At 39.6% G+C, this 14,894-nt stretch overlaps 1 protein-coding gene across 1 annotated transcript in view; it reads right to left on the reverse strand.

The window, feature by feature from the left end:
- Positions 1-14,894, reverse strand: part of CPNE4 (copine 4) — a 182,320-nt gene that overhangs the window by 41,392 nt on the left and 126,034 nt on the right. Inside the window, exons 7-9 of the mRNA XM_062567862.1 lie at positions 11,510-11,608; positions 3,820-3,906; positions 3,198-3,257 (exon numbers count right to left, since the gene is read on the reverse strand). Of these exons, the coding sequence (XP_062423846.1) occupies positions 3,198-3,257; positions 3,820-3,906; positions 11,510-11,608 (246 nt within the window). The remainder of the gene's footprint in view (positions 1-3,197; positions 3,258-3,819; positions 3,907-11,509; positions 11,609-14,894) is intronic.

A 14,894-nucleotide genomic window follows, 5' to 3' on the forward strand; every position in this document is an offset into this window, starting at 1 on the left:
CTCAAAACAGCTTCTTTTCTGGAAATGGACCTTGCAGCAGAGATCTGCTAATAAGCCAAAAATATCCTAATTTTCAGTGATGATGCTTTTGAGAATATTCATACTTTGATGCACTATACTCGGTTTTGATCCAAGTCTCTCTTTGATTCCTTATGGGGGGACTTTCAAGAAAGACGACCACTGTTACTTGCAGCGGTTCCAAAACAACAACTCAGGGCTCTACTCTTTTAGTGTGTTCTGCCAGGACCAAGGTCTTGTGCAAATATGTAGAAGGAAGATTTGTTAAACTAAGCTCGCACATCACAGAAATTAGGCTCACATTTGAACTAATCTTGCTGGCAGCAAAGCAGGAATCTTCCTTGCAATACGTACATTTGATTTTTACCAGTGTATCTTTGAATGTACCAGTTCAAGGCACTTCTACATCCTCCCACAGCTGAGAACATAACATAGTAGTAACTACACTCCTAGCATATTTTTTCTTCAGTCTTGTAAAAGAGTGAAAACATCCTACATAGCTCCTGCTGGAGCTGACAGCAAAGAATCAGTCTGTCCAACATTGTGGCCTGTCTAAGAAAATCTGTCCAATATATCTTTCTATTAGAGATCTTTCTATGCATGTTACACACCCTTTCTGTGACAGAAATGTCTTCTGACTAGAAACCCATTTGCACTGCCAACTTCTGAATATTTCCTCTATGGAAGGGAACACTCTCTGATAAGAGATACAGCGTTTTGCAATAAGCGCTGCATAAAAGTAACGGCCTGGAATCAGCAAAATTGATCTCTGTAGACGAAAGCTTCTTAATAAATGGTTTCAAAGTGAAGGAAAAGTTTACTTTCAGTTTCTGAGGTGTTCATTCTAACCACAAACTATGTTCCTGCAATGGATGTACAAAGTATCCCAAGAACACACAGCATGATGTTACCAAAGCCCTAATTAGCACCTTAAATTAGCAGGTACCTCGTACTACAGCTTTTTGTTATCAAATCTGTGCTTAGCATTCTAGCTTCCCTCCCCCTACAAGTGCCCTTTCAGACCACAGCTGCATCGTCCTGCCTGTACACGGCACGAACACAACGGAAATGTCATTAAGATGGCAACAGCATCCGTAACTCCAGGACACTTTCAGACAATTCCAGATCCACTTTCCCATTCCAGTTAAAGGAAAGGAAATCTAGGAAGGCCGAACAAACAGGTCTACAACGTTTCAGTGGCCTGAATTAAAAAGTTATTCAGACTGACTGTGTCTGCTGACATTACCTCACATAAAATATAATAGAAGCAATACTATCAGCCAGATATATTAAGAAATCCATTTAAACATAGCAGTTTTCAACCTGTGGTCCACAGTTTACTACTGGGAAATCTGTGAGACATAAATAAAAGACAAGAACATTACCAGTAGTCTTCAAATCACTTTACAAGGACTTGCTCTTCCATTCGAAAACATTTAGGAGAAATCAAAACAGTCCGAAAATCACAGCTGTAGCATAACAATATATACGTCCCCAGACACTTTCTAATGTTTATTAAGTCTTCTCTTTTTGTGCTTGTGCCAGACTTGTGGGAAAAACATATTAACTAGCCTTTGCATGTGCACAAAAAATCTGCCTTGATTAGAAAAGACTTATAAATATTACTTGAAGACACTACTGTCTCTCTCCAAGTCACCTTGAAGATATTTGGTATTTCAGTTCTCCTAGACTTGTTTCGGGGGGAGAAGTGTTAGGAAAGACAAATGTAGGGGTTTCCAGGAATTGGTGAGCTTGAGAGCTGGAGGGGAAATGGGTGTTCCAGGCATCTGGGAATAAACACAATTTGGAGACAGAGAAAAGGAACTAGCATAAGGCACAGAGGGAATTGCATAGCATGCCTTGCTTAAAAGCATAGAGATATACCTTTTTACTTCCACACCAGAAATAGGGTCCTCAATTCTTGGTGTTATCCAATTTGCCTCTGAGGTGCACTGCCAAAGCGGATGTCTTTATTTCTCAAAAACTCGATTCATATAGAAGGAGACAATCTGTTCTTGTCTAGAGCTGCTGTTGTTGCTGAAAAATTTTTGTGTGACTACAAACATTTCTTTTTTTTTTTGCCAAAACATTTGGGGAAATTAAAGTTGTCTGGAAAAAGTGAAACAGAAGACCTCAATAATGTGCAACACTTGATACTTGGGAAGAGAAAAGTTTCTTTTTCCTTATTTCAGAACATCTTCCCAACAGGAATATTAGGTACAGTCTAGTCAAATCAAAAGCAAAATGAGCACAATATGGCTCATTTGTGGCAGGAGCTGGGAGCAAGCAGTGACTGAGGCAGGATGCTACAGGAAAAGTAAAGACCTTTTCCAGGAGAAGAATATTGTCTTGGAGATCCATGCATCTGTCATGAAACTAGGTCATATAAACCAGACTAGAACTAAGCCAAAATCAGCAATCCTATGCTATGGGGATTGAAACAAACACATAGCAATACGTGAAATCTTTCTTCCCCTGCTCCTTGATGTAGTTCTGAATTACAACCTCATCCTCCTGTAGGGCCATCCAGCTGTTCGTAGTTGGGGCTGAGGCACCAAATATCAACATTTACCCCAAAGTGATGGCAAGAGGTGCCTGGCTGTGCTCTCCGTCTCACATACCCACTCACTCACTTTCTCCACGTGGCATCGTTATACAGAAAACAATTTGCTTAACAGAGAACTCAGGAAGGAAGACTGGCCCAGAAGACTGACAAACAAGACATCTAAGTCGCTAAAGGTAGGTGAGATGAAATTCCACATGACATAGCCCTAGCAAGGAAACTTATCTGAAATGCTTGTAGGCAACGTGAGGCTCAAAAGCCAAAGGTCAGGCAGCACTGACACAAGGGCTAATTCATTTCCTTAGCTCTTGGGACTTAGTGCTGCTCAGACGGAGCTGATAAGATTACACCAGCTCAGCTTCTCTGTATGATGCTGTCTTTACACTTTGTAATGTGATTGCCATTGCTGCAAAATGTAGAAGGAAATCAAGTATATGAAAGAAAATATTACAGCACTGGCACAGTTTTATTTTCTGGGCATAATGCATTTTGCAAAAAGACTTTAATAATTTATCAAGGAATGGCATACAAGACTTTTCTCTGTGAAAGTGATGAATCTGTATCTAAAGGGATTCCCTTTCTTTAAAACAAGTTATTAGAGAACAAAGACACTTACTGTAAACTGTATTTGGCAGCCTCCCATGATATAATCTAAGAAAGAATGCATCTTGTGGATCTGCAGACAGGAAAGCAAGACATACAAATTAACTGTACATTGCTAAAATATCGAAGTTTTGAAACAGCTTGAACAAAGTAGATTGGAAGGAGCAGGACAGATCAACAGAAAAAAAAAGGAGAGGAAGAAAAGGTTAAATATAATTTGGGAACGGAATAAAAATGTAAAGAGAGAAAGTACTAAAATTATTCTAAAGCTACAGAAAGGTAATTTCACTCAAAAGTAGAGCCAAGCACTGTTTCTTATCATGGGAAATCAATGGAAATTTTGCTGTTGGTTTATAAGGAAAAAGAGCATTTTTCTACATTCAGAGAGCAGTAGAGAGAAGACAACAGAAGAGGAGAATTTGAGGAGTGTTCATTTGTTTTGAGATTCCACCCTTTGTCTTTTTTTCTCTCTCTCTTTTTTTTTTTTTTTTTTTTTGTTTTGTTTTGTTTTGTTTTTTAAGTGGCTCATTTTCTATTGCTTTTTACCCACAGTTCTGGTTTGGTGTCTCCATTTCAAATCACTGTTAACACTGAGATCTTAGAAAATAAAAAGACGAAGAGCAAAGCACAGATACCTTGCACTGGTTAAGGATGACAATGCCTGAGTTCTTGTAATTTTTCTTCTTTGCTTTGTACTTGGGGTTTATGCACTCCCATTGTACCTGTGAAAAAAGTAGTGACTACATGAAGGAAGATTCATGTACAAATTGAATAATTAACAAAGATGGCACTGTCTGATTGTTGAATAAAACCTATTATCCTATCAAATAATATTAATAAATCCTATCAAATAATGCACACAAAAGAAAAAATGAAAACCATGAACTATTCTGAGAATGATCTTAACAGAAAAAGGCCCAGGGCAAACACCTGTCTTCCAAAACACATATAGGGACATAGCATTGAGAGAGATACCCAACTACTTAGATTCTTGTGTTACCATCTTCCAGGCTTGTAGAGGTGTTATGTAAGCAACACTGAGTATTTCTGAAATCATTTTTTTTAAAAAAAAAAAAAAAAAAAAAGAGAGAGAACTTAGTGAAAATATGTGAGGGAGCATCCTGATGCATTATATTAACTACAAAATTCCCTACAAAGTAACTCTGGCGTTTTGTATTAAACTGTCATGATTAGAGAAATTCTGATTAGAGAGTAAAATGATTCCTTAACCCATATTGCTGTCTTTAGATCTTTCAGAGAGAGCAAAGATTTGTTCTTTGATTATGATAATAAAAGAAAAAGAAAAGCACTGAGATGTCAACAGAAGAAGTTAAGTAATTACTGATATATTTAAGAGATCAAACTTTGAAAATTATCTCTAAAAATAGAAATGAAAAATCTTTTTTTTTTGAAAATGTTCAGATCAGTTTTATTTACAAGTATGCAATTTCACAGCAAAATAGTCCGATCTTGTCACTGAAATGTATTGCTTTGTTTCCAACAAAACATTTCCCAGAGTCTTACTGATTTTCACTTCTAATTTTCTGGCCTTCTCTGGTTTCAGGCAGATTGATAAGGCCAAGTTTTTAGAATTTGAACTCTAATGACTACAATAATATTCACGCCTCTTACTACAGGAGCAAAATGCACATTTGCATGTGCAAGCATCTATTGGCACTTGTAAATCCAAATTTGCATGTGCAATATGTTACTACATAATATTAAGAACATTACTATTTTCTTTTGAGGAGGTGTTTTCAAGTGCTGAGGAGACGAAAATATGCAAGCTGTAATGTGAAGTTGGGTAACATAAAGGATCCATTTCCAGCAGTAACCAGGATAATTTATTCATAGTGGGGATCCTCACATACCATTTGTCCAAACAAAGTGCTTGAACATGCAAAGCATTTTTGCCTTACAACAGCCCCACTGATTCCACCAAGCTTCAAACCATTGCACAAGTGCAATTATTTGAATGTATCTGAAATACTTCAGACCTAGAGCTTTTTTCCAAAGGTCAGAAGGGGAAGACAAAACATAAGGCTTTGGAGCAATAAGAGACCTTTCCGCATAGAAAACAAAAGCATTTTCATCACTGTGTTTCTGGAGACAGGTGACAGAGCCAAGAATAAGAAAAGAAAAAAAAAATGATTTAAACTGTAGGAAGCACATCTGCTTGCTCTCGCAGTTAGCCTACAGCTCCATTATTTATTTGTCTTGCAAAATGCATTTTCCAACTGAGAAGACAGGCAGACACAGGCCCACATGTTCAGGGGAAATCCTCCAAAAACATTTTTCCCTACTCATGGGAATCAGTGAGGCTTAAGAAATCAAAGTCTCTCTTTCCACCTAGAGAGAGCTCTGGGCGACAGAATGCCAGGGTGCAGGGCGCTCCTATTTGGGAAAGCTATCTGCCAGCGAAGCAAAAGCACTGCCCACTCACATCTTGATATAGTGCTCTCTGGCGAGACACTTTAGCAGGCAGTTATCTTCCAAACCTACCGGGAGCATTCGTACAAAGGAACTGTGCAGTCTCCATACATTTTAAAATAGTTGTAATGAACAGAGAGAAAGAAGTAGGAGTCAAAAGCAGGAGAGAAAGCAGTGCTTTCCTCCTCTTGACACACCGGAGAGACCTCCTGCTTTCCCCTGACGGTCCAAAGTGCACTTCCTTAATTTTATCTTCCGCCAACATGAACACTTTTCAGTGTGCATGTTTAGACAACAAGGCCTGACCTGTACAAATCCTTACACTGTGCACATAATCCCGCTCCTCTGGGAAAAGCAGTATGTAAGCTTGATCGACGTTCACGTGCACGTAACTGGCTTTTAGAAAATGTTCCCATTTTCTGAGGATCAAGGCAGTACACAAAACTATTTTAGAGCAGAAAGCTGTGTGCCTGTGGCCAGCCCTCTCAGCTTTCATGTGCTAACTGTAACATGTAACTGGGAACGTTGATGTGCATTTTGAGATTCATAGGTAACAATTCTCAGCAACCATCTAAAGCTGATTAAAATACTCCACATGCAGGTCACTAACATGCCATTAGCTGATACAGATACGAAAGCAAGATTAGGGAATCCCCAGAGAGTGGAAAAAAAGAACAATTTTGCACCTATGAAATCTGTTAGTGTGATAGGAAAGGGAAGAGAAAGGGGCAGGAAAAAGGGAAGGGAAAACTCCTTTCCCAGTTCAAGTGTAGACTTGAAAATATTTTAAACTGCTTTACAGGAAACTCACAGTCGTCTTTAATTACCTGCCAAGATCCGGTTCCAAACCTCTGCAATTCCCAAAGGAAGAGCTGAAGATGCGACAATCAACATCTGAAGGAAATCCCCTACACATGCATGTCACTGTCATCTCTCCAGCTCTTCTCAAGGGAATAGAATTTCAGAATACGCTCTAAGCAGTTAAGTAACAAAGAAAAAAAACTTCAAATATTTCACTTGCACTGTGAGGACAAGCTCGCTTTTCAGTCTGTTCCTATGTTCCACTACTGACTTGCTATCTGACATCATTTTTTATTGATGCATTTTTGTCTTTTAAACTAACTTTTCAGTGGAGAGGAAACTAATGTAAGAGTCTGCAGTCTGACACTAATGGTAAACACTGTGAAATTTAAATTCATCATTCTAATAGTCACTTAACATTTCTGCCATATGTCTGGCAGCTCTGAGCTATGCAAGTTCTTTCCCTGTCAAACAAGCCAGTGAATTTGAAACAGAAAGCAACCTGATTTTACGACCTCCTGCTAATTTTATTTAACTACTGTTACAAATGTTGGTAATAAAACCCCAAACTCTACTGCTTTGGTGTTTCTTTCATACTGCAAAATCTAAACTAGCACGTGAAGAATTTCTGAGTCTAAAACAAACTCAATTCAGCTATTCTTCAATGAAAGTCAGCAAACTAATGCTGACACTTGGGAAGTCCTAATCTGCTCTTCAACGTAATGAGGAGACACAGGCCCTTCCATGAGAAATGTTCATCTTTGCAGTGAAGGATGCTGCTTCCCCAAACCGTCTTACCCCTTCTCTCACCAAACCTTCCCAAGAGAACAGCAAATGATGTGATCAATCATGCCACACACTGGTGGTGACTAAATGTGGGCAGACACTGTAAGAAACTGAAATTTGAACAGCATGTTGCTACCAGCTGCATAAGCCATTGCGAGAAAGAAAGAAATAATGGTGTCAGGATGCAAGATGGCAAGAGGCAGTCTGAGGCAAGAGGAAACATGGCACAGATGAGTTGCTTTCCCTTGATCACTGTGTTTGCACACCAGGAAATCAAACAGGCCTGCAAGGAAGGGCTAGAGAGCTATGTCAAATGGAGATTTGGTTCTCATCAGCATGTTCTCTTGCCTCCCCTGTAATTCTTCCTCTTCTTCTTTTTTTTTTTTTAATCCCTTATTCTTTCATGTACAACTGCTGAAACAAATTGCATCCTTTGTACATGACAAAGGAGGCATCACGGTCTAATGGACAGGGCAAAAAAAACAAATCGATAGCAGGCAGCATTATGTCCTGCATCATCTCTTCTTGATGCCTCAAGAAAAGCAAGTCACTTACAAGCGAACTGAATCTCTGGCTGCCTGAAAGGCTAGTTTATCCCTGCCAGCTCTTCATGCAGGAGGACAGGATAGCTTTTTTTCTCCTTTCACAGGGAGATGTTCACCATAGGAGAAGTGCTGTTTATAATCACTGCCAGAGGTTTTCTCTGGAAACCTGTAGCTGTGGGGTGAAGGAAAAATCAGTCTTTTTTGTTTTCTCAGCCAAGGGCCCCAGCCTCACCTGCACTCCTGAGGTTGCAATATTAGTTTCCACAGACAGCAGGTGCCTCACATTGCTGCAGCCTCCTCTGAGGACTCTGTTGCCCTCACTGGGACCAGTAGCAGCTGCTGATGTTGTTGTCTGGGACAAAGTTGCCCCTCTGCTGTTAACTAGACATGGAACTGACCACTGATGTCATTAAGCTCCTTAGTCCATCACCAAAGTTAAGACTGGCTTAAAGGTCCCACCTAGGCTCTGTTATGTGAAGAGCTACATCCTGCAAAAATCCTGATGTTAGGATCGGAGTCAGGTATGTGTTCTAGTGTCTGATTAGATGGGGAGACTCATCTCAAGTCCCCTCAGGATCCCATCCAATCTTGTGCATCTCAGCACCACCCCTCTGCCCTGCCCTGCCAGAAACCTAGAAATATATTTTCTGATGAAACTATCTAACAAGTAAAGTACAAACAGGAAAACTCTCAGCCAGAGCTAATAATATTCTGACCTTTTGGGAATGCTAATACGGATGCTAAGTACAACAGGATTTCTTTCTCCCCTTTCCCTTTTCTGTGTGCATGCATGTTCACTTCTTCTGTAATATAGGGACAAATTTTTCCATTATGTAACTCCTGCACTGAATGAGGACACAGGTTGTTTATGTTATTTTTTTCCCCAAATCCCCATGGTTTTATTGCCTCTACTTAAAAAAGAATGAGACTTTTCAGTCATTAGTAGAGAATTTCTTCTTTAAATACGAACAGCTTTAATAATCTTTACATTTGTATCAAGTTTTTCTAGTCTTTTTCAACATCATATAATTGATTAATATTAATATACTTCACAAAAACACACTTGGTGTTTCCTGATTGGTCTAAAGCACAAATTCCCAAGAAACCTTAGAGTGGAGCTAGCTGGCAAATCAACAGTAAACTCATCTAATCAGAAGCTGATAGTCAAGCCTTGGGATAATTAGCCTCCATCGCAGGGCGTGGAACCACAACAGTCTTAGAAGCATCACCACCTCCTATAAATAAGTAGATAGCATATATCCATTCTGACCATCCAAATGATTCTCTGTCATTTGATAGTTTGGCCATAAGACATTTCTATCTCAACTGAGGAAGAATGAGAAGAATGAGAATGAGACAAAATACTCTAAGTGCTTTCTGAAAGATGAGCTACGAACAGTTAAATGGCAATGCACTTCAAGATCCGTTTTAACACCTTGACACAGAGATGAGGTGAGCTGATGAAATGATCTGAAGTGCTAGCTATATACACAGGACACACAGTTCTTCCTACTCACCAGCTCAAACCACTATACTATTCCCATCCTTACTTCTCAATATTTTTATGCCAACTTGTGCAGCTCATACTGTGCAATACAGCTGTTGCTGCGGGGCAGAGAGGGAAAGCCATGCCACTGGTCTGGCCTCCTTAACTCTGCTATTTGCAACTGGCGCTTAAAGAGAGTTCCCAGATCCCTGCCAATGGTAAATGTTCTCTCCTACTCTCTCCACTTGCCTAAGAGATCAGAAGACCCTGGCTGACAGCCACTAGGAGGTTTTGATGATCCTTTGACAGAACTATAGCAATGTACTCTAGCTGGTCATAAACTCTACTGCACAAAGGAAAACCTAAGTACAATAAATGGTTTTACTGTGTCTCCTTAGCAACACAAACAGGGGTGCCAGACCTGTATTCTTCTCTTTACACTGGTTCCCCACAGCATTCAAGATCAAACTCCAGATTTTGGTTCACATCTTCAAGACACTAGCTGTTTTGATGATACGTGAAAGAATGCTTATCACTGCAGGCTGAAAGAGGCAGTTGGCAGTTTTATTCCTCTGACCGAAAGGAGCGGAAAACAGAACTTTTTCTGGTCTGAGGCTATGAAAAAATCTCTCCTAAGAACAAAGGACTATGTCTAAGCTACCCATCTCCTCACCCACACACAAATCCAATTCTCTGATGTGGCCTTTCTTATTAGAAATACCTAACAACGCATACACTTAAACACAAACTACCCTCCCTCTCCTCTGTGATTCTCTCTAATTTTACTAAACCCTTTACATTCAAAGTAAACACTCTGTAGTGCATGCTTGTTCTTTGGAGAGAAGAAAAACCTAAAGAAAACAGGACAAATGCTAATTTGCAGCTATTCCTGCTGCTCCGGATTCCATGTCTCTTACCTTGGCCAAAAAGCTTTCTCTTTGAGAAAGACTGAGATGCTCTTCAAAAAAATTTACCTTGGGAATATACATCCTTTACTATTCTCACACAGTCCCTTACCCAGCCACAGACATTTGTGTAAAAGATTTGGGGCACTGTCACAGCACTGGCCTTGTTAATACTATTCACTCTGGAATCTGTTTATCTTTTAAGATGGCTCTTAATTCCACTCAAATTCAGTTTGGATTAAGTTTTGATAGGTATCAATTCAAGAAAGTGTTGTAAAATGTGCAAAAAGCCAGCCCAGAATGTTGCAAGTGGGACCTGATCCTCTGATTTAGCTTGACCCTGAGAGAACAAAATAAGTTTTTACTTTACAATCAGGCTCTGTTCAGAAATTACTTATAATAGGTTAATATATGACTAATACATCTCAACAGATTTTACACGAGTAGTATATGTAAACTAGTTTCCACATCAGTAGAAGATATGTAGAAGAATCATAGAAAACTTATTGACCTAGGGAATAGCCAGACTGCTTAGTATTTTGACTCTCTGACCTTTTGACTCTTTGTTAGTTTTCCATTAACCCACTATAAATAGAACCTTAATATAAAGCCCAAATAAAGTTTATTAGGCATTTGTGTTTGATTTTCAGATTGCCATGAAGCAGTGCCTACAAATTATCAGGTAAGAAAGCCAACATTTTTAACTTCCCCTCAGAGAATTTATCAAAACTTACACCTTTAGGATTAAATAATAATAGCAAATGACAGTTTCTAGAATTAGATATGCCAAATCATTTATCATCTGCAATAATTACCATCAACTTCAATTTGCAAAGATCACACTGACATAAAGAAATTATTCAGCTAACAATTCCATTTCCCCTTAGGACTGTAATTCATGAGACATTTAAGAAACCGATTGGTTTCATCAGGATGGGTTCATGGCAGAGCTGGCAGCAATGAAGACAGCACATCAGACATGGCGAGAGGTGGACAATGACCCTCACCCACTAAAAGGCTTTTGGCCACTAGGGGAACGTATTCAGTACCTGTCCTGGTGGTACAGTGCAGCGCTTCAGAGAAACCGTATGTTTACACTCAAAGAAAATAAATATTAGCAGAAAGAAATGTCTGTGGAATGTGAGCTAGAAAAAGAGACTAATTATTATATGGAAGTACAGGAAGAGCTGCGAGCTGCATTTTCTGAGTATCTTATTCACGTAACAGTAAAACATACACAAGAGATCAATAGATCAAGTAAACTTCCGATTTTAACAATTAAGCAATGTCACTAGCAATATTATATAATTGTCTGATGAAAACTGCTCTGCAGAGCATATATGTTGAGAGTCTCTCAGTGCTTTTCACTTACCTGCCTCCCTTCCATAGCTCCTCGCATTTCCTTGAATGTCGAACTAAACTCTCCAATGAAGTCATGCTTGCCATTGGAATCCCAGTCCCAAACTATGCACTGGGGAAGGAAAGCAGAAAGGAACAGAGGAAAACATTTTTCTTCAGATAAAAAACATGTCTTATTGAAAAACACTACGGGAGAAATTATGATATCTTTTGGGTGGAATGTTTTATCTAGAAGGAAATCACAAGAGATATTAAAAACATATTCCTGCCAAGATCAAAATGATATGACAAGAGGAATCTCAACACAGCTTGCTCTAGCAGCTGTGTGTAATGGTGCTGGATGATGAAAGCAAGTTCATGCATTTACAAAGAAATAATTCATTGACTGCATCTTTTACGTAGGTGCAAAAAAATAAGATTGTCTATAATTGCATATGTCCACTGTCTACAGTTTCTAACTAGTCTTTTAATGCTCCATTTAGATTCTTTTACATTAATTCTACCAGAGGTGATAAACATATGAATAATCAAACCAAAGTCAGTACGTGAGCACTGTAACCAATCCCTTTTTATTCGTTTCTGTGGTTTGCAAATTCACTTTGCAGGTAGAGGAAAAGATTCAATAACAAGCTTAAGGTATGTGCAAAATAATCATATTCTTTGAGTGAGAGCAAAAGGATAAAAAACTTTCAAGAGAAAGACTAACTGACAACAATTTAACCCACCATAAGCAGAGTCTTACACAAAGTCTTATAATAGATTCTCACCATCTAACATCCTCCTATAACAGGAGTAAGTCAATAAATGGCCTCTTCTGCACAAAGTGTGTGTCCATGTCAGATGTATTGACTTCAGGCATAGCTCAGAAGTCATTTGATCTGTACATCTAAGCCAGTTTCCTGAACTTATCATGCTACTGAATGCCCAGGTACCTCAGCTGCCTTTGCAGAAGAGACAGAGGTGGTGATTTCACTGAATTCATGTGCAGGACTCCTCCAGGCAGTATATCACCACATACTTTATCATTTAAGTTCCTTTTTATAATGCCTTTAGCTTTCTTTTGAATTTTCAACACTATTCCACTTAGCCTCATGAAGGGGTTTGGTCTGATGTAAAGAGAATTTCTGTGATCCACCCTGTAGATGTACAGTAGCACTACAAAGGACTGCCCATAGGAAAAGAGCATAAGCACATCGCATATTGCTCCAGGCATTCATCAGTTGAAACAGTTCACTGGTCAGGCAAACCCAAGTCCTTGAGCACTCTCTCATTTTTCCACCTCATCGTCTGCAACTTTGCTTACTTTTTTCAAGTAGGGATCCCAAAGGCAAGCAAGATCTTGAGAAGAAAATTTGAAAGTATTTTTCTCTAAGACACAGACATCCTTTTTAACAGCTTTGACTCTAGGAGGTGGAGGGAATGTGTGTTTATAGACTAAGTTTTATACAAGAGCAATCAAATAGGATTTGGTTTCTGGGTCTGAGAGTGGTAATGCTGTCTGAAACATAATTAGACACAGTATTTTTGTCATTAACAGCCCCAGTGAATTCTTTATGATGAAATCTTCATTATAAAGCTTTATGCGTTTGTCGATGACTGCGATTTTTAGAAGAGCAGGTAACAAAAAGCCACAAAAAACCCAAACCACTGAAACCATTTCTGCTTCATAAGTTTTGTAAGTTGAAATGGCTTCATTTTCTTTTTATGAGAATTTTCTTGTTAATATAATTAGCCATTTTTTATTGAAATTACTTTCTAAATTTTTCATTGAAGAAAAAAAATGGGTTTCAGAGATGAAACAGTACTTAAAGAGATTTATCTGTAATGATTGTGCAAATAATTTAAGATTCTAAAAGTAACACTAACTAAAAAGATTTGCCAAACTGCCATAGCAAAATTGAAGTAAATATGCAAGAAGTACAGTTTCAGTAATGCTTTTCAAAAAATACTTTTGAAGAAAGGCTATTTGTAAAAGAGGGGAAAAAAGCTTTTATCATGAAATTCTTTAAACTAACTTTATTTTTCAGGTTTTGACTTTTTGGAGCATAAATAGAAGAACATACTCAATGCTATCACAGACCTCCAGGAAAAGATACTTTTGAGTGGTTTTTTTTTTTTTTTTTTTTTTTTTTTTTTTTTTTTTTTAGGATTTTACATCTTATGAGGAGGGAAAAGCTCTGACTACTGATTTGGGGTTAGAAGTTTAACTGGAGATGAGTAAAATTAAAATACATTTAAGATGGCCACCTAAACAGGGCCTGGTTGTTTTTTCAGGCTAGAGGTTTTCTAACTTTAGCTTTCAGAAAGCCAGGTGGTACTTTAATCTTCATATTGGCTTCATGGAAAAGGAAAAAAATTACAGTATTATCACAGAATCACAGAATGGGTAAGGTTGGAAGGGACCTCCGGAGATCATCTAGTCCAACCCCTCTAGAGCATGTTAGACAGGATTGCATCCAGGCAGGCTTTGAATGTCTCCAGAGAAAGAGACTCCACAACCTTTCTGGGCAACCTGGTCCAGTGCTCCGTCACTCTCACAGGGAAGAAATTCCCCCTCACGTTCAGGCGGAACTTCCTGTGGTTCAGTTTTTGCCTGTTGCCTCTTGTCCTGTCACATGGGACAACTGAAAAGAGTTTGTCCCCGTCCCCTTGACACCCTCCCTTCAGGTACTTGTACACATTGATGAGATCCCCCCTCAGTCTTCTCTTCCCCAGGCTGAAGAGGCCCAGCTCTTGCAGCCGTTCCTCACAGGGCAGGTGCTCCAGCCCTCTGATCATCTTTGTAGCCCTACGCTGGACTCTCTCCAGTAGCTCCATGTCTCTCTTGTAGTGGGGAGCCCAGAACTGGACACAGGACTCGAGATGAGGCCTCCCCGGGGCTGAGTAGAGGGGCAGGATCACCTCCCTCCACCTGCTGGCAACACTCTTCCCAATGCACCAAGGATACCATTGGCCTTCTTGGACACAAGGGCACCTTGCTGGCTCATGGTCAACCTGTCATCCACCAGCATTCCCAGCTCCTTCTCTGCACAGCTGCTTTGCAGCAGCTCAGGCCCCAGCCTGTCCTGGTGCATGAGGTTATTTCTCCTAAGGTGCAAGACTCTGCACTTGCCCTTGTTGGACCTCATGAAGTTCCTCTCTGCCCAGCTCTCCAGTCTGTCCAGGTCTCTCTGTATGGCAGCACAGCCCACAGGTGGGTCAGCCACTCCTCCCAGCTTGGTATCATCAGCAAACTTGCTGTGGAAGCACTCTGTCCCCTCATCCACGTCATTGATGAAGAAGTTGAACAAGATGGGACCCAGTACTGAGCCCTGGGGGACACCACTAGCCACAGGCCTCCAACTAGACTCTGCACCACTGACAACCCTCTGAGCTCTGCCTTTCAGCCAGTTCTCAAT

The sequence above is a fragment of the Rhea pennata genome, chromosome 2 (genome assembly GCF_028389875.1).
Source record: "Rhea pennata isolate bPtePen1 chromosome 2, bPtePen1.pri, whole genome shotgun sequence".
NCBI lineage: Eukaryota > Metazoa > Chordata > Aves > Rheiformes > Rheidae > Rhea > Rhea pennata.